General features: G+C 43.3%; 1 protein-coding gene across 5 annotated transcripts in view; it reads right to left on the reverse strand.

Moving 5' to 3' along the window:
• The window catches only part of DTWD2 (DTW domain containing 2), a 326,367-nt gene that overhangs the window by 177,528 nt on the left and 128,959 nt on the right, over positions 1-19,880 (reverse strand). For all 5 annotated transcript variants that reach the window (XM_069753350.1, XM_069753359.1, XM_069753384.1 and 2 more), the window contains one exon: positions 5,062-5,152. In XM_069753350.1, the coding sequence (XP_069609451.1) occupies positions 5,062-5,152 (91 nt within the window). The remainder of the gene's footprint in view (positions 1-5,061; positions 5,153-19,880) is intronic.

The raw sequence follows: 19,880 nt of genomic DNA on the forward strand, positions 1-19,880 counted from the left end.
TAAGGAAATCGTCCAAGTAAGGGACTATTAGTACATTTTGTTCCCTTAATTGGGCCATCATTTCCGATACTATTTTTGTGAATATTCTCGGAGCAATTGAGATTCCAAACAGGAGGGCCCTGTATTGGAAATTTCTTATTTGTCCCTCTATGGAGACCACCATCCTGAGAAATTTTGGGGATTGTTTGTGGATGGGCACATGGTAGTATGCGTCGGTTAGCTCTATCACGACCATGTAGCAATTCGGGAAAAGGATTTTTATGGTAGATTTTATTGTTTCCATTTTGAATTTGTGATTTTTTACGTATTTGTTCAAGTTTTTTAGATTTATTATCGTCCGAAAGGACCCGTCGGGTTTTGGTACTAGAAATAGTGGGGAAATAAAACCTTCCTCTATTTCTTGAGGGGAGATCTCCCGAATTACAGATTTCTGTAGTAGGGAAATAATTTCCTTTTCTAATGCAGCTTGCTCTGCTGCCGAAGATCTTGTTTTATTCACTACGTAATTTCGGGGGGGGGGGGGTAAAGAAAGAAAATCTATTTTTAGACCGGATTGTATGAGTTTTAAAATACAGATATTGTTGGATATTTTCTTCCAGGCGGGAAGGAATGAGGTGAGTCTTCCCCCCACCGTAGGGAGAATGTCATTTAGAGGGTTTATTCTGCTCTCTGGGGGGTCTTCAGCGAAAAAATCTCCGGTTCCGAAAGGACTGTCTGAATGGGGCTGGTCCCAGATTTGGAAACCCCTTCTTTTTGTCTCCAGCTTTCTGGAGGATGTCATCCAAGGTCTCCCCAAACAAGAAATTCCCCTCACATGGAATAGAACATAATTTTAGTTTCGTTTGGAGATCCCCAGGCCAACTCTTAAGCCATAAAGTTCTTCTGGCTGCGTTGGAGAGGGCAGCGGCCTTGGATGTTAAGCGCACGGAGTACGCTGAGGAATCTGCTAGGAACGCCGCTGCTACTCTAATTACAGGGATTGAATCCAGCATCTTATTCCTGGGTGACCCATCTTTAATCTGGCTTTCTAGCTGGTCAATCCACACCATTAAAGATCTGGAGGTGCAGGTCGCTGCAACCGCAGGTCTCAATCTACCCCCAGCCGATTTCCATGCCCCTTTAAGAAAAGTATCCGCTTTTTTGTCTAAAGGGTCTTTAAGGGTACCCATATCCTCAAACGGGAGCGCAAATTTTTTCGAGGCTTTGGCCACCGCTGCATCCAATTTCGGTGCCTTGTCCCAGGAAGTGGACGCCTCGTCTTGAAAGGGATACTTCCTTTTAAGCGAGGGTACTGAGGAATTTCTCCTATCAGGTTTCTCCCACTCTTTTTTAATCAGTGTCTGGACATTGGGATTTAGTGGAAATGTTCTCCGCTTTTTCTGTCCCAGACCTCCGAACATTATATCTTGAGCCGTTCTATCAGGTCTGGGATCCTCAACCCCCATAGTAGCTCTAACTGCTTTAAATAGAGTATATACCTCCTCTAGTAGGAAGCAATGACGGCCCGAATCTTCATCGGAGGAAGATAAGGAGGAATTAGATTTGTCAGAATCCACATCCTCACATGAGGACTGGACAAAGTGGGAATATATCGTTTCTTTTTTCTTATCCTTTCCTTTTTTGACAGATGTAAAGGCATTCTGAACCTCAGATCTAATTATCGTTTTTAGTTCAGATGCGAAATCGGGGGGTCTCTTCACACAATAACCGTTGAATACATTATTTACAAAGCTTTTTGTTCCAGGCTACTGGCAAAGCTTTGTTACAGGTGGGGCAGGATTTCTTTTTCTTTTTCTCCAACCTCTTCTTTCCCTATTATGGGAGAAGAAGGAACCCCATTATAAAATATACACTTTTTCGGAGATCACTCACCATTCAGATGTGGACGTAGGTACCGGTTGTGGAGCTGGGCCCGGGTCTGGTAGAGGAAACTCTTGAGGAGGAGAGTTGGTCACTGCAGCAGATCTGCTGCGCTGCGTGGAATGACTACTGGACCCACTTCTCCTGGTATTCTTAGGGTCTGTTTTCCTATGGTGCTGCTGCCTCGGCTGCAGTTCCTGTTCTTGATGTAGATCGCTGTTCTCCATGTTTGCAGGGAGTTAGTGCGACAACAATGTGTGCACTATCTCCCTATTTGAATGCGGCGTTACCCCTGGCGTTCACTGCACTTCCGGCTCCTACGTTACATCCTCCGGGGGGAAAAGAGCTACCACGCATGCGCGCAGAGATGACCCGGAAGTTCTGCTGCATTTCCGGAGCGGCAGCCATCTTTGTACACCCGGAGCATGCGCTTATTGGCACAGGAGCTCCGGGTGATCCAGCGCCCCTTCCTCTCCTGAGAGTGGCGGCGATTCTCCCCCCGTACACCCTGAAGAACCCCTCGGTTCCAGCGATGGCGGCTTCGGGTGCCAGACGAGACGCGGCAGGAGCCTCCTCACTGCCGGAACCCGACTGTCTGGTCCCGGTCCCATGATACGGCGTCTTCTTACAGGTACCACCGAAAAGAGGTTCCCCGTCAGGGACAGGAAACCAACTGATGCAAGGGAGAGGTACCGCCCTTTTATCTGTAGGTTTCCTGTTCCTGAAGGGCGCATCCCCTCTCTCCGTAGTGCTGTCATGGGAGACTGAGAAACACCGTTATCGGTGAGTAACTATGAGTTTTTCCATCAATATTGCCATATGAGGGCTTGTTTTTTGCAGGACGAGTTGTACTTTTGAACGACATCATTAGCTTTACCATATGTTGTACTGGAAAACGGGAAAAAAATTCAAAGTGTGGTGAAAATGCAAAAAAAGAGCAATTCCACAATATTTTTTTTCCCTTTTTTTTACCATGTTAACTAAATGCTAAAACTGACCTGCCATTATGATTCTCCAGGTAAATTCGTAGACACCAAACATGTATAGATTCATTTTTATTTCCCGTTAAAAAGTTATGGCTCTGGGAAGAACGGGAGCAAAAAACAAAAATGGAAAAACCCAAGGGGTTAAATTTTGTTTGATTGACAGCTTCATAGGAGCCAGCGCTGTCTCTGTTGAAATGTTGCACCTGTGCCGCAGCATGAGTAAAGAGCCTTTATCCTGGAGTTCTACTGCAGCCTGTTCTCCATCAGTGCTAACAGCGCATGCGTGAGATTTCAGCTCCATGAGAAACCAGGGCTGTAAAACACGGCTGTCGGCCATGCCCAAAGACCATCCGATTAGCATTAAGTAATAAAAAAAACATTTATTAAAATAAGCCAAAGGATTCTAAAATAATAGGTATGACTTTTCTCTAACTGTGATTTGCTGTTCTTGATTTATTGGGATCTGAGAGACTCCCTTTATAGTCCCACGATAGGACACTTATTTTACACTAGACCATTCCAAAATACTTGGAAAGAAGCAAATGCTTATCATGTAAACCCGACTCTTTGCGAGGCTATTAAACTACTAAAGCTGAGGTTCAAAATCTTCTTTGAGCTTGTTCTTCACAATGTTCTTGACATTGTGTCATCCCGAAAGCAAAATAACAAAACCGGTTTTCTCTTCCTAATTAATATCCTCTGACATGCAGTAACAGCACAGACACAGAGTTATGACGACTCCGAGATCAAATTTACAATAGTACAATGTGGCGAACATTTCACGGAAGATCTTAAGTACGAAAATGGGAACTTTTCTCTAGGCTCTTGTCATAAACAAGGTTTGCATGTCGCAAGCTGCCTTCATGACTTACACATTTACACTGATAAATGCTGAATACCAGAATCACAAAACATAATCTACGGCTGGAGGATGTCATGGCAAACTACGTCAGTGCGATAAGAGGAGAAAACAGAAGGTTGCGTCAGGACAGTGGTTTCCAGTGCGTGACAAGGAAATACACTCATGGGGTTCGAGTCTTCTTTGACTATGATGGGAATGACAGTCAGGCATCCAGCAGATAGTTTCCCTTCTTGTAACAGTCCTATTATATTCACACAAAAACAAATAAAGAAGAGGAAAAATCCCAAGGTAGCTATAAAATCTGTCCTAAAAATGAAAAGGAAACTTTGTCTAAGAGCTTAGAGCACGGCATGCTGAACAAGAAGATCATTGATGAAACATTACCCTCAAATAAAAGAGCCTAATGGTCTCCAAATGTGTCACAAATAGGTGAAAAAGGAGGTCCCCAGTCTGGGGCGGAGCAGATACTTGATACTGAGCTTGGACCAAATACTAAGAGAAGACAGTCTCAGCTGAATCAGGAACTTGTCATATATATATATATATATATATATATATATATGTGTGTGTGTGTACCAAAAGAATAAGACATAAATATCTAAAATTTAGGTGTGTGCTCCTGTGTTTCCACATTATCCGTGATGTGGCGGGATGGCTTTTACATTTTTTTTAATCAACTACTATACTATACTATAATAATAATAATACTTTTATTTCTATAGCACCAACATATTCCGCAGCACTTTACTTGCTGTTGATTCATTGACCGAAGGGTATTTGCTTATTATGTTTTTATCTTGGGTTTAAAAACACCAACTTATATATTCCAGTTAATTTCTTTAGGTATTTTTGCTACACATACACTTCTATGCAGACAGGAGGAGGGAGAAGCTAGAGACGGTTCTCCTCCCTCCTTTGCCCTCTCCTATCTACATAGAATTGTATCAGTAGTAAACGCCATCTCCCATCTCAGTTATGGGAGAGTCTGTCTTCACTGTATACAGATTTGATCTCAAAATTGAGAATTCTGATAATGACTGATCAATTTTGGGTGAGAAAGAAGCAAATTTCTCTGGTAAGCTATATTACAAAGTTGCTTATTATAATATATACTACTGATTTCTGAAATAAAAATTAAAACAACGGTTACTCTTTAACTCTTTACCATCTTTAACACACACACAAAAAGGATATGGAGATGACAGGTAAACGGTTAAAAAGAAGAGCGCTTAATATGCCAGCCCTGGGCACAGCAGGAGGTTGGGGATGCTGGGAGATAATGTTCCATCTTTTCCCACAACTCTGGACTAGACAAGGTGATTGACCTTGAACTCTCCCTTTAGCTCTACTCACCTCAGCTGGATGCTGAACAATGTATAAACATGTGGAAACACTGAGAGGATGAGCCGGCAGGAAAGGACACAGACACACCTTCTCAGGACGGCTGGAAGAATCGGATAAAAAAAGAAAGTTAATGGATATCGGGGAAAAAACAGAAGACAATGACTATTATTAAAAGTGAATTCCTAACAGTGAAAAGATCAACATCGCCTTTATATAATTCACTATACTATTATTATTATTATATGTTTCCAGTATAAAAGTTTAAAGACTGTAAAAATACAGTTACATTTCTTTACTTTGGCTTCAGCTTAACTAGAAATTCTGATAGGTGGCCACTAGTTTTGTTGAGGAAGCAAGACCAAAGGCAAGACACAGATTGCCACATTTGCTAATTAACCCTTCCAAAGGGTTATCCCACCTCGTATATTTCTAGCATGCTTGCCCATTAATTTTCAAAACTAACATATAAAGTAGTTAAAGGAGTTGACCACTACTTAGAGAACCCCTTCTCATTCGTCAGGTTTGGCCCCAATAAAATAAAAACATCTATACGCACCTCCTGTGCCAGCGAGGTGCCAGCGGTGTCGGCACTTGCGTTCCTGGGGCTCCTGCAGCTTCCATTTCCTCTTGTTTACATACGTTCAAAGGAAGAGACAGTTGCACCAGCGCTGAATGAACAGCAGGCGCACTCGTCATAACAGCCGCACGAGATCCCTGGGAACGCGAGTGCCGACACTGCTGGAACGACGCCAGCATGGGAGGTGCTAGATGGAGGCCCGATGCTATCACATCGGGAGGGCGGTAATGTCACGATGGGGGCAGACTTTACAGCGTTGAGAATCTCTCCTCCCCATGTGCTGACTTCTCCCATCTGTGCTCTCTTCTTTGACTTGTCTACCCCACGTGCTATCCTACTTGTCTGCTGTCTCTCTCCTTCCTGTGCTGTGTGAGGCTACAATTTGTGAGGTAAAATATTGTTTAAAAACAGTCAGTGAAATATTTTACCTCACAAAATGAATCCTCTGTGATCCCCTGCTATAATGTCAGTATTGTCTTTTGCTTCCTCCCCTGCCCAGGAGATTTGGTATGCTCCATACACGGTCATACACAGACAATTTTTCAAATGAACTTTCGTTTGTGGGAAAACCCCTTTAATGTGACCGGCTTCCTCTGCCTGTAGACATGTCGTGCATCTGCTGCCATGATCAGCCGAATAATTCACTGCTCATGCACTGAATTCGCACAGGTTCAGTAAATCAGACCGCAACCATCTTTGTGCAGACAGATAGCGGCCTTCACATAAAAACTGCGCATGCGCTCCTCCTGCACAAAAATGGCAGCGGTCAGTGAATCATTCAGCTGATCCCAGCAGTGGCATGTTCGCGACGGTGTTTCGCTGGTGGTACCATGCAAGAGGCTGTGTACGGTGAAAAAGTGGCACCCCTGAGGGTCCAGATACCACAGAGGTAACGCACCTCATTCAGAGGTGTGGTACCCCACTCTCGGGTAAGGAGGGGGCACTACCCAGTACCCACACACTAGCACCCAACACTAGACCTCTCCAGGCCAGGGAGGAATTAGGTAGGGGGTGTGGGAGGAGTGTGAGAGTTGGAGGGAAAGGAGTGAAGAGTTGTCATGGAGACAGGAGGGAGGAGTTGTTGGCAAGGAGAAGTGGATGGGAGCAGACGTGAAGGAAGAAGCTCCTGAAAGAGAAAGAAGGGGTCCTAGGGGCACGGGAAGTGAAGAATCTACCCGAGGCGCCAGAATCTTCGCCGACTGTAGTAGAGTGGAGGGGCCAGGTCGCAGTAGGGGACCGTCCTCAGACTAGTGGAGGACTACAAGGCTCAACTAACAAACTGGAGGCTGTGGCATCTGTATGTGCCACAGCCACACACATTCACAGAAAAGGCAGCCGCATAGGATCAAGGGGACCAAGAGAGAAAGTCGCCCGACAAGACCCGAGGCTGCTGGCTTAGGACACCACGTGTGTGAGGTGCAGGGCAGGAGAGGCAAGAGCTAGCGTAGTGAGACGGCAAGTGAAGGAACACAAGAAGGGGGTTCTGGCAAAGTGTACCCCAAATTACCTGAGAGCTGACTGGACCACAGACCCAGAGGACACAGCACCTGGCTGGGGATTGCATCTAAGAACTGTGAGTAAAGTGTGGAAACTGCAGCCTGCAGAATTATTTACTATGTCCCCTGCCCTGCACTACAACATTCACCATTATTGACTTTAATACTTTAACTGCCCTGGGGCCTAGCTCTACCCATGGAGAGCTGTAACATCTCTGTTGCATCATGAACTGCCCCAGTGGACCTGTACCGCAGCGTCGGCCATTTTCTTATTGCGGTACACCATGGGTGGCGTCACAAACTAATCCCCTATAAACTTTATTTCCCTTTAATTTCCATTATATTGGACACTCAGGGCCACTGACTGGGTCACTGCTGTCGTGACACCTGTTGTGAATTCTGTTGTCGAACTCCCTCCTGTGGTCGTGAATGGTACTTCGGCGAGTTCTGTCTATGGGCTCCCTCTGGTGGCTGTGAGTGAAGCTGCTGCTTCTGAGGTTCCTTACACAGGTGACGTGGTTTATCCTTTGGTTGACTGCTCTATTTAACTTCTCTCAGATCGTTACTCCATGCCAGCTGTCAATGTTTTTGCATTGGTTCAGTTTGCTCCTGGATCTCTCTGGTGACCTGCCTTCTCCTGCAGAAGCTAAGTTCCTGATAGTCATTATTTGTTCATTGTTTTCTTGTCCAGCTGGTTTTCATGATTTTGTCTTGCTAGCTGGAAGCTCTGGGATGCAGAGTGGCCCCTCCGCACCGTGAGTCGGTGCGGAGGTCTTTTTTGCACACTCTGCGTGGTCTTTTGTAGGTTTTGTGCTGATCGCAAAGTTACCTTTCCTATCCTCTGTCTATTTAGTAAGTCTGGCCTCCCTTTGCTGAAACCTGTTTCATTTCTACGTTTGTGACTTTCATCTTTACTCATGGTCAATATATGTGGGGGGCTTCCTTTACCTTTGGGGAATTTCTCTGAGGCAAGGTAGGCTTTATATTCTATCTCTAGGGCTAGATAGTTCTTAGGCTGTGACGAGGCGCCTAGGTCTGGTCAGGAGCGCTCCACGGCTATTTCTAGTGTGTGTGATAGGATTAGGGCTTGCGGTCAGCAGAGCTCCCACATCCCAGAGCTCGTCCTGTATGAGGTTTAACTATCAGGTCATTCCGGGTGCTCCTAACCACCAGGTCATAACAGACACCCCCCTTAAGAACCGTTGGACCCGGCCCGAGTACCCCACAGTCCTAGCGGGCGCTCCATTTACAGTGTGTGTGTGTGGTGCGTACGGGATATACAGAGTGTATGTGTGTGTGGTGTGTACGACTTACACACTGTGTGTGTGTGGTGCATATGGCGCATACAGTGTGTGAATGTGTGGTGCGACGGTGTTCTGCTGGTGGTACTGCACAAGAGGCTGGTACCACCAGCAGTTTCCATATTGAAACACCCATCACTTGGGTGTCCCAATATTGCGGTCGGTGAACTTCCGCCGCTTGGATTTCTGGGATCCGGACACATCTTATATATTAGATTTATCGCCTATCCTGTGATTATGTCATAAATTAATGAGATAACAAAACTCCTTTAATTATGGATAAAGGTAATTTTAGCATTTTTTGTCTCCAATTTGTGTTATTGCCATTATTTAAAATGGACCTTTCACCAGTTTGAGTGTGTTAAACTGGCTACGTTGCGGAGTAGTGATGCAGAGTTGAATAAAATATAATTTTATTTTAATCTAATTTATAGTAAGACAAAGGAGGCATTAGCAGATAATCTACTCTGGGACGGTTTCTTTTGCTCCTGTATGACGTTGACCAATTATAAGCAGGAAGCGTCATGCAGGAGTGAAAAATAACACCCCCAGAATACCTTAGAACAGGCTCTTCCTATGAGAGACATGTAATGACACACAGCCCGGCTCTCCTGTGTGATCTCTGCACTACCAGGGTACAGCACAGCAGAACTATATGTCATCACAAACAACTCTAGCAGTTCTCATCTCAGGGCACTGTCAACTCAGCCCCCCCCCCCACACACACACACACTGACTGCTGTGAGATGAAAGCTGCTAGAACCTGCTTATGATTGGTCACGTCATGTAGGCGAAAAAGTAACCGCCCTAAAGAAGAATCTCTGATAAGCCCGAGTGTGCGCAAACATAAAATAGAATTTAAACTTTACAAGTTAATAAATCTCTGCAAGTGACAGGAAAAATTAAATGATAAAAGATACGGTAGGTTGTTATTCAGGCACATATTAAGTAAGCTGAATCTAAACAATTAATTTAGAGAAGGGGTGGAATTAAAAAATTCTGCCACATTGGCTCCTTCACTATATTTAAAACATTATTTTATCGATGACATGTCAATAAGAATGTGTTTCATGTCCTTTTACGAAAAGCTTGTTTTTTTTATTCTGTGCAGAAGAATCTCTTTTTTTTTTGTCCCATTCTGGTATTTTTAAGTGCGTAATGTTTCTTATGACAAGAAGATTTAGATATTTCATAGAAAAAGTCCCAAAAAGTCTGTGCTGAATTATAATATACATTATCATTTAAAGAATATAGCTGTGTTTTAGTTTTTGCTTTGTTTTCACACAGGAGTAAAACTGACTTTTGTAACATGCATCTATTTTTCAAGCAAAAACTTTAACTTTGCATTTGGATCAGAAAAAAATGCCTTAAGGAATTAAAGATAATGAGTTATATTGGTGGAATATATACAAATCAGCCTATAAATCAGAATAACACTAGAATTATGTGTTTTATATTAGAAGCGGAGTTGGGGAAGTAGCACCAGTTGCTGACTGCGCCAATGATTTAATAGCAGTGTTAATGCCTTTGTCCCCGACGTGATTATTAAGATTATAAAGTAATGACATTACAACAGTTAATATATTGTTTCAATTGCCTCAATAATTAGGTGCGAGGAAAGTGCAAAACAAACACTTGCTTTAAAAACACATTGCTCCAGCTAATCAATTACAGCCTGACAAAATCAGAAGCCTGCTCTTCGCGGCATGGAGCGATCACACGGCCTAGAACAATCGCTCAGGTTTCAGGCATTTCGTGAATCAAATCATGCACGGTTTGACCCAGAATAGATTTAGGAGGTGAGAGGTAAGTCAAGCAATTCAAGCTCCACTCCAAGACAGAATAGGTGAAGGAACATCAAAGAGACTGGCAAGGCACAAATAACTCGTTCCATCAGGGTCTGCTATGAAGCCCCACTAATAAGGCTAGTATTGAACGTTCATGTCACTATTCAAAAGCAAAATTCAAGACATACAGCAGCATACACTGGTCAAAAACTGTAGTTAGGTTTTCAACCGGACAAAGATCTATAAAGATCTTCAATGTCTTAATGTTTTCTTGGTTTAAGAAATACTTCCATTTGCATTAATCATCACTCCAGGGATGGAGGAGCCGAGCAGTTGAAGAGGGGGATGACTCCTGCAAGGAAAAGAAACTTTCTGTTTCTACATAGAGCAGAGAGAAGAGAGGAATTAGCAGGGTAGAAAGGCAAAATGAGCAATTGTAAGTACACATTGCAATATAATATTGTGATTGCAATATATTAAGAGAATGAAAACTTTGATGGGACAAGTGCTTCTTTAAAGAAAACCTGTCAGCTGATTCATGCTGCCCCAACCTTGGCCAGGATAAATTACAGCCCGGCTGAAGGATTTCCTTTGGGAGACCTGTCAAGCACCTGGGCCGACGCTGGGAAAAGCCGGCAAAGGGCAATGTCGGACTAATCTGGTCTCTGGCTATGGCTCCCAGCCGGACCTTCAAACTATATTTGAAGCATTTCAAGAGAAAATGACTGTATTATATCTGGCTAAAATCAGTAGTTCTCACCTCCAGCCATGGACAGATGTAAACATTACGTGGAGAGGCGCACCACAGCTCTATACAATGCAAAGTGTCGTTTTTTAAAGAAAGCCACCATGTTTTTCTAATCATGGACAATCACTTTAAAATATGTGTAAGAGAACAATGCAGTGCTGTACAAAAGAGACCACCCTATTGCTAAGGCAGATAGATGTGCACACGCAAGCTGAACTTTTAGCAACTAGAAAATCAGTTTTGCAGGATAATATGTGCAATTCTGCATTTCTGCATAATCTGACAAACAGGCAAAATATACAAACATGATAGCCCTCCACGGGAAAACTTCATGTACACTGACAGAGACAATCATCATTCTGCCTACGCGAAGACAATATAACAGGGCTACAGTAACAGTATCTTCCTGACAATGTAGAATTCTTCTATTACAGTCTATGTATAACCACAAAATACTCATGTGGAGCTAAAAAATAATCATAGGAATCATTGTGGAAATGGAAATATTAAACTATGTTTTATCTACTATAATACTAGGGTTAATCAATGGCAGAATTTAAAGCCAAAATAAGTGCTCATTTAAGTCTTCAAAGTCCAAACATATTTTTTTCTTCTAGACATTTGAGCCCATACTTACTACATGCTGACAATTTAAAAAAATAAGTTAATGGAATGGTTAAAAGGAAGAAAGGTGATTAAGATAGTGTGGACTGTAAGTTTATGTTTGTTTTTGATTCTTTTCTATTTATTTCTGCTGGTTCCTGAAGAGGATGTGTGAGCTTGAAACAGAAATCTGCTTTGCTTTATACAAAACAGTGCTCCGATCTGTTACTGCAGCTGGACGTAGGTCCCTTTGCTTGCACTTAGGGTGCATTTGAGATGGCAGGCAAACAATTCTATTCCACTGTGCACAGATCTTTTCTTTGTGCATTATTCCAAATAAGCACAGAAGTCACAAATGTATCACAATGGAAATCACTTGAGGAAACAGCAGGTAAAGTAACAAAATAATGTGTCTGTGTAAACTTATATACCGATGCTTGACTAAAGGCTGGTAAATATTAAAACAATTGCTAACAAATTTGGCAACTTGTCTTCAGTTAAAGTGGGAAAGGCCATTGGGTAAAATTATGCATTCACAAAACTATGAGAAGAAAAATAAGTGGCACTCACCAACAGTACATTAGACTGGGCTACAGCTGTTTCGCATCTAATTACGCTTCATCTGGTCTTCAGATGATTCAGGGCCAGATGAAACTTAGACGCTAAACAGCTGGTGCCCAGTCTGTGTGTCTTTACTGTGTATTCCCATGTGACCTTGGAATAAAAAAAGAACAAATAATGCACAAGTGGTGAATGCCACATATGTTTTTCTATTCTCAATATTTAAAGATTGTATTGCTACACACTTGAGCACCACCATGTCTGACATTCTTTTTTGAACAGCATTGCACACTCAAGTGGTATATACTTTCAGCAGTGCCAGTGTACTGATCTTTTCGAATGAATGAAATAATATATGCCTCAAGATTTTTTTTATCATGGCATGGTGTCACGGGTGTGTCAGAGGCTGCAGACAGTTACACTGCATCTAGCTGCAGATGGTCTCAGCAGTTGGCTTTGCAGACTCCTTCCTAGTCCTTCTGACTTTAGGCCCCAGTTGCAACCTTTCCCGGCTCTAGTTGACACACCTGGACTGGGGTGCATATAACTCCCAGCTTGCTGATGGAAGTTGCGGTTGATATTTCTATTTCCAGTTCCCTGTTGCAGCTTGGAGCTATTGCAGTTGGCTATCTTTTTCCTTGGTGTTGCTGGAGGAAGTCTGTGTTTCTCTCTGAGTCTACTCAAGCTAAGAGTTCCCCTTGTTTGTGTATCCCATCTGTCTTTAGTGGTAGTGGGGATTGACTAGTGCTTATCCTGTCCTACCCTATGCAGGGCTTATTGCCAGGGTCAGGGAGGGATTAGGTATCTTGCTCGGCGATAAGTGTGGAACCTATATAAGGATGATAGGGCAGATGTTAGATCTGTCTAGGGGGTCTCCACTCCCCCCTTCCCTAGTGTTTGGTTCCCTTTTCCTTATCCCTTTGTGTTGCACTTAGCCTTTCCTACACTGTGAGTGACATATGACCCATCAGACTCCATATTCTGCCCCTAGAAGCAATCTCTAATATACGGTACTTCATGGGCACCGTAAAGAAGAACACACTGACTCTGCAGCTTTTTGGGATAAAGCCAGAAGGACTTTGTGTTCAACCATACACTATTTTTAGTTTAAAACTGAAAAACTTAACGAAAACTTGTGTTCTTTTAGGGGGTATGTTCTACCATAAAATTATGTATGTAAAAAAAGCTAAGGCTCAGATCCATTAGTTTTCTCCAGAATTCTGGAGTGAAAATGTTTGAATTACTTCAACATTTTTGTGCAACTTGCAGTTGTGCAAAAAATATAGCAGATTTTGGCATTTGTAAGTTAGTCTTGGCCAGCTTTGCCAAGTTTGAGATGTGCGTGAGCATGTTCAATAAATTAAACAGAATTTACACCACAGATGTGTCATGAATTATAAGAGGGACATACTCTAGCCGGACTGAAGTGAATTTCTTCCACTGGCGCACTCCAACTGAATGATGTGCTAAATTCATGCTTAATGCATTTTCTCATTAAGACAGATACTCAAAATGCAAGTCTTAAGGCCCCTTCACATTAAGCGACGCTGCAGCGATACCGACAATGATCCGGATCGCTGCAGCGTCGCTGTTTGGTCGCTGGAGAGCTGTCACACAGACAGCTCTCCAGCGACCAACGATGCCGGTAACCAGGGTAAACATCGGGTTACTAAGCGCAGGGCCGCGCTTAGTAACCCGATGTTTACCCTGGTTACCATCCTAAAAGTAAAAAACCAAACAGTACATACTTACCCAACGCTGTCTGTCCCCGGCGCTCTGCTTCTCTGCACTCCTCCTGTACTGTCTGTGTGAGCACAGCGGCCGGAAAGCAGAGCGGTGACGTCACCGCTCTGCTTTCCGGCTGACCAACGCTCACAGCCAGTGCAGGAGGAGTGCAGAGCACAGCGCCAGGGGACAGACAGCGGTAGGTAAGTATGTACTGTTTGTTTTTTTACTTTTAGGATGGTAACCAGGGTAAACATCGGGTTACTAAGCGCGGCCCTGCGCTTAGTTAGGCGATGTTTACCCTGGTTACCAGTGAAGACATCGCTGGATCGGTGTCACACACGCCGATCCAGCGATGTCAGTGGGAGATCCAGCGACGAAATAAAGTTCTGGACTTTGTTCAGCGACCAACGATCTCCCAGCAGGGGCCTGATCGTTGGTCGCTGTCACACATAACGATTTCATTAACGATATCGTTGCTACGTCACAAAATGCAACGATATCGTTAACAATATCGTTATGTGTGAAGGTACCTTTAATGAATTAGGACCTAAAAGTTTGTCATATTACCATCATCATATGGTCCCAATGGAATGTTAGTATATACTTGTGTACTTTTAACAATTATCCTAAACTACAAAAGGTTACATAGCACAGTTGAAAAAAGTTATCAGTTTTAACCAGGTGATAGGTGAGGGTGTGAATGAAGGAAAGGGGAGAGAACTTTGACACTGATGAACAAGAAAAAGACAGCATAAAACATAAGGAATAATCGACCTTAAAAAGAACATTTTCTCCACTGATCCCAAGTGGCGAGGTGAACTGGTCAACGCCCAAACAAGAGTTCTATACATTTAAATTAGACTTACTGCCATTTAGTGCTAAGAAGTCATGTAGGCCTTTATTAAAGCCATCAACTGCTACTGCGGTGACCGGCTTTGGATTCCTTTAATCAATACCACTTATTTTGTCCTTAGCTCTATATATGTAATAATAAAGCTTTGTTGGCTATCCAGTTTTAAGTCATGATGTCACCGTATAAGATTAAATTGATAGTAATTCCAGTTGTTAATTTTTTTTATCGGTGTCTAAAGTGCACACAATTATGGTTGTAGAGAGGGATTTTACTGTTAAATTTAATAAAATGCAGCTGTCAAAAACTAATTATATGCTAAAATAAAAGCACTTTGAGTTTTATGAAGTCCAATCTCAGGGCTTGTGTTACGGTTTATTTAATTATAATTACCAAAAGAAAAAAAAGCTACAGAAACAATTTTGCTAAAGTACATAGGGTTTTACAATATCGTCATCTTGGGCACCGTGCTTCCCTTAGAGGGTATGTAGGGTTCTTCAATTACTTTTTGATTATTGCTCCAAAGAACCTAAAATAAAATAATGCAAATAATCTGTAAAAAAAAAATAAATTAGGCTAGGTTCACATTGCGTTAGAGCAATCCGTTTAGCGGATACGCTAACGGAATGCGCTAACGCAATGTCCAAAAAGGGATTGCATTTGGCAATCCCGCTAGCGCAGATGCCCGATCTGCGCTAGTGAAGAACGGACCCTGAACGCTGCAAGCAGCGTTTGAGGTCCGTCCGAAAATAACGGGACATCGCTGACGCATGCCAAAAAGGCATACGTTAGCTATGCGTTAGCGATCCGTTAGCACATTGCAGCCAATGGGTGCGCTAACGGATCCATTACATAGCGTTAATTGCGACAATTGCGCCATGTAACGGATTCCGTTAGCGGACACCCACTAACGCAATGTGAACCTAGCCTTACACTGGCAAAAAATGTAGCCTCAGCATGATGCATTAAAGAAAGGTTGAAGGTATGAACTACAGGTGCTTCCCACGAAATTCGAATATCATCAAAAAGGGAATTTATTTCAGCTTTTCAATACAACTAGTGAAATTCATATTATAAAGAATCATTGAAAGAAGAATGATCCTTGTCAAGTGTTTATGTCTGTAAATGTTGGTGATTATGGCTTACAGCCAATGAAAGCCCAAAAGTCATTATCTCAGTAAATTACAAGGACAGCACTTGGGCCAAAGCTCTGGTTGTGTGAACATAGCCTAATAGAAAGAATGTTGCTACTTGGTCTTACTTCCCTCCTGAGCCAACATGAGAGGTGATTAGGGAAGGTGAGCATAGATGTTGACATCAGTTACCAGAGAAACCTTTGGGGATAAGAGACTATGAAATTAGTCTTTTTTTTTCTTTAACCCAAACATTTAAGATCATTTATGTGCGGCACATAATCACTGACCAGATAGGGAAGTGGACAGAAGCTATAAAGGGAACCGGTCACCAGGTTTGGCCTATACGAGTTACGGCCACCCCCTTTCAGTGCTAACCTACAGCATTCTATAATGTTGTATATAAGCCCCCGATCTGACCTGTAAGAGAAGAAAAATAACTTATTATAGTCACCTGCGGGGTGGTCCGTTCCGATGGGTGTCGCTCTTCTTGGTCCGGCGCCTCCCATCTTCTTACGATCTCCGTCCTCCTGCTTGCTTCCCTGCGTCATCCACAGGCTCCCCGGAATCACGCTCCTGCGCAGACATACTTATCTGCCCTCTTGAGGTGCGTAGGCACCGGGAAAGGGAGTCAGAGAGGCCCAGCACCTGGCCAAACCTGGTTACAGGTTGCCTTTAATTACACCAAAAAAAATTACATGTGCCCTTGTTTTGAAGTCTGGCGGATACTGAAGGGGTGGTCTAAAACCAATATTGATTTTCATCCTAAGGCCATGTTCACACAGTGCGGTTTTTACTGCGGAACCGCCGCGATTTTGCCGCTGCGGGTCCGCAGCTGTTTTCCATGCAGGGTACAGTACAATGTACCCTATGGAAAACAGGAACCGCTGTGCACATGATGCGGAAATTCACTAAAAAAGCCGCGCTGAATAGCTGTGGTAAAAAAGAAGGACCATGTCACTTCTTTGTGCGGAACTGCAGCGGTTCTGCACCCATAGACCTCCATTGTGAGGTCAAACCCGCAGACGAAAAAAATATCTGCGGGTTTTCTGCGGTTTGTGGTGCAGAACCGCTGCAGCAGGAAGTGCGTGGGCGGAGTGTGGCTGTCCCCCCGTGCCCCAATCCCACCCCCCCATGCTCCGATGCCACCCTTCCCCCGTGCTCCGACGCCCCTTCCCCCCGTGCCTTCATCTCCCCCCCTTATACTTACCGGGCCTCCCGGTGTCCGTCCGTTCGTCTTCTCCCTGGGCGCCGCCATCTTCCAAAATGGCGGGCACATGCGCAGTGCGCCCGCCGAATCTGCCGGCCGGCAGATTCGTTCCAGGCACATTTTGATCACTGTGATAACCTCACAGTGATCAAAATAAAAAAAAAAGTAAATGACCCCCCTCCCCTTTATCACCCCCATAGGTAGTAACAATAATAAAATAAATAATTTTTTTTTTCCCCACTGCAGATAGAACTAGGGTTAGGGTTAGGGTTAGGGGTAGGGTATTTTCAGCCATTTTAACCCTAAAAAAACTTCCTAGAAAACACACAGACTCTGCAGAGTAAACTGCATAAAAAAAACGCACTAAAAACCGCATCAAAAAACGCACCAAAAAACGCACCTGCGTTTTCTGCCAAGAGCTGCGGTTTTTAGTGCAGAAAAAACAGCAGGGAAATCAGGAACATGTGAACATGGCCTTAATGTCTCTCTATTAATATTAATAATAAAACCGCTTTTAATCATGGTTTAATTAAAAAGCCTCTACCCTTCCCTCTCTAACCTAAATGCTTTATTTTTTTTTACCTATTTCCGTTTTGATGACTCTTCGTTTAGGAATCCCCAGTACATGCCCTCCTCGAAAACAGATATTACTTTCGGGGGTCGGTTTGTTCTCTGCTCACTGGGGTCTCTCCACAGAGCGCACACCAACATTTCGCTCTGTTGCCAACTCTTCACTTCTAATTAGAGCTTGTGAGGGAGCGCACTGTCATTGTGCACTGAGAAGATTGCACAATAAGAAAGAAATAAAGCAGAAAGCAGTTACGGTAGATTAGAGAGGGAATAGTAGGGATTTTCAATTAAACCATATTAGAAGAACTATTATATTATTAAATAGAGAAATATTTAGGATGACAATCAATATTAGCTTTGGACCAACCCTCATCATCTAAGTTCATTCCAGCACATATTTCTTTAACCCCTTAACGACCGCCGATACGCCTTTTAACGGCGGCCGCTAAGAGTACTTAAAACACAGCGCCGTTAATTAACGGCTCTGTGGAAAAAGTAAATAGCGCCCCCCAGAGTCGGATTTTCTCCGGGGTCTCGGCTGCTGGGGGTAGCCGAGACCCCAGAGAACATGATTCGGGGGGTTTTTTACCGACCCCACGTTTGCGATCGCCGGTAATTAACCGTTTACCGGCGATCGCAAAAAAAAAAAAAAAGCGATTTCTTTTTAATTTCTCTGTCCTCCGATGTGATCGCACATCAGAGGACAGAGAAATGGGGTCCCAGGTAGCCCCCCAATACTTACCTGTCTCCCCCGGTGCTCCTCATGGCTCCCGGTGGGCGCCGCCATCAATAAAAGTCTATGGGCAAAAAACGCATCCTGCGGGCACATTTGCAGGATCCGTTTCTTGTCCAAAACGACGGATTGCGACGGATGCCAAACGACGCAAGTGTGAAAGTAGCCTTAGGGCTAGGGTTAGGGTTGGGGCTAAAGTTAGGGCTAGGGTTGGGGCTAAAGTTAGGGTTAGAGCTGGGATTAGGGTTAGGGTTTGGATTAGGGTTGGTATTAGGGTTAGGGTTGGCATTAGGGTTACGCTTGGGATTAGGGTTAGGTTTGGGATAAGGTTAGGGTTGTGATTAGGGGTGTATTGGGATTAGGGTTAGGTTTGAGGTTAGGGTTGAGATTAGGATTAGGGCTGTGTTGGATTTAGGGTTTTGATTAGGGTTATGGTTAGGGTTGACATTAGGGTTGTTTTGGGGTAAGGGTTGTGATTATGGTTAGGGTTAGTGATTAGGATTATGGATCAGGTTGGGATTAGGGTTAGGGGTGTGTTGGGGTTAGGGTTGGAGCTAGAATTGGGGGGTTTCCACTGTTTAGGTACATCAGGGGGTATCCAAACACGACAGCCAATTTTGCGCTCAAAAAGTCAAATGGTGCTCCCTCCCTTCTGAGCTCTGCCGTGTGCCCAAACAGTGGTTTACCCCCACATATGGGCCATCAGCGTACTCAGGACAAATTGGACAACAACTTTTGGGGTCCAATTTCTCTTGTTACCCTTGTGAAAATAAAAACTTGGGGGCTAAAAAATCTTTTTTGTGGAAAAAAAAAATATTTTTTATTTTCACGACTCTGCATTATAAACTTCTGTGAAGCACATGGGGGTTAAAAAGTGCTCACCACACATCTAGATAAGTTCCTTAAGGGGTCTAGTTTCCAAAATGGTGTCACTTGTGGGGGGTTTCCACTGTTTAGGCACATCAGGGGCTCTCCAAACGCGACATGGCGTCCGATCTCAATTCCAGACAATTCTGCATTGAAAATGTCAAACGGCGCTACTTCACTTCCAAGTTCTGTGGTGCGCCCAAAAAGTGGTTTACCCCCACATATGGGGTATTGGCGTATTCAGGAGAAATTGCATAACATTATGGTTACATTTCTGTTTTTACACATGTGAAAATAAAAAAAATGGTACTGAATTAAGATGTTTGCAAAAAAAGTTAAATGTTCATTTTTTCCTTCCACATTGTTTCAGTTCCTGTGAAGCACGTAAAGGGTTAATAAACTTCTTGAATGTGGTTTTGAGAACCTTGAGGGGTGTAGTTTTTAGAATGGTGTCATACTTTGTTATTTTCTATCATATAGACCCCTCAAAATGACTTTAAATGTGATGTGGTCCCTAAAAAAAATGGTGTTGTAAAAATGAGAAATTGCTGGTCAACTTTTAACCCTTATAAAAAAATTTTGTTTCCAAAATTGTGCTGATGTAAAGTAGACCTGTGGGAAATGTTATTTATTAACTATTTTTCGTGACATATCTCTCTGATTT

The sequence above is a fragment of the Ranitomeya imitator genome, chromosome 1, assembly GCF_032444005.1.
Source record: "Ranitomeya imitator isolate aRanImi1 chromosome 1, aRanImi1.pri, whole genome shotgun sequence".
Classification (NCBI taxonomy): Eukaryota; Metazoa; Chordata; class Amphibia; order Anura; family Dendrobatidae; genus Ranitomeya; species Ranitomeya imitator.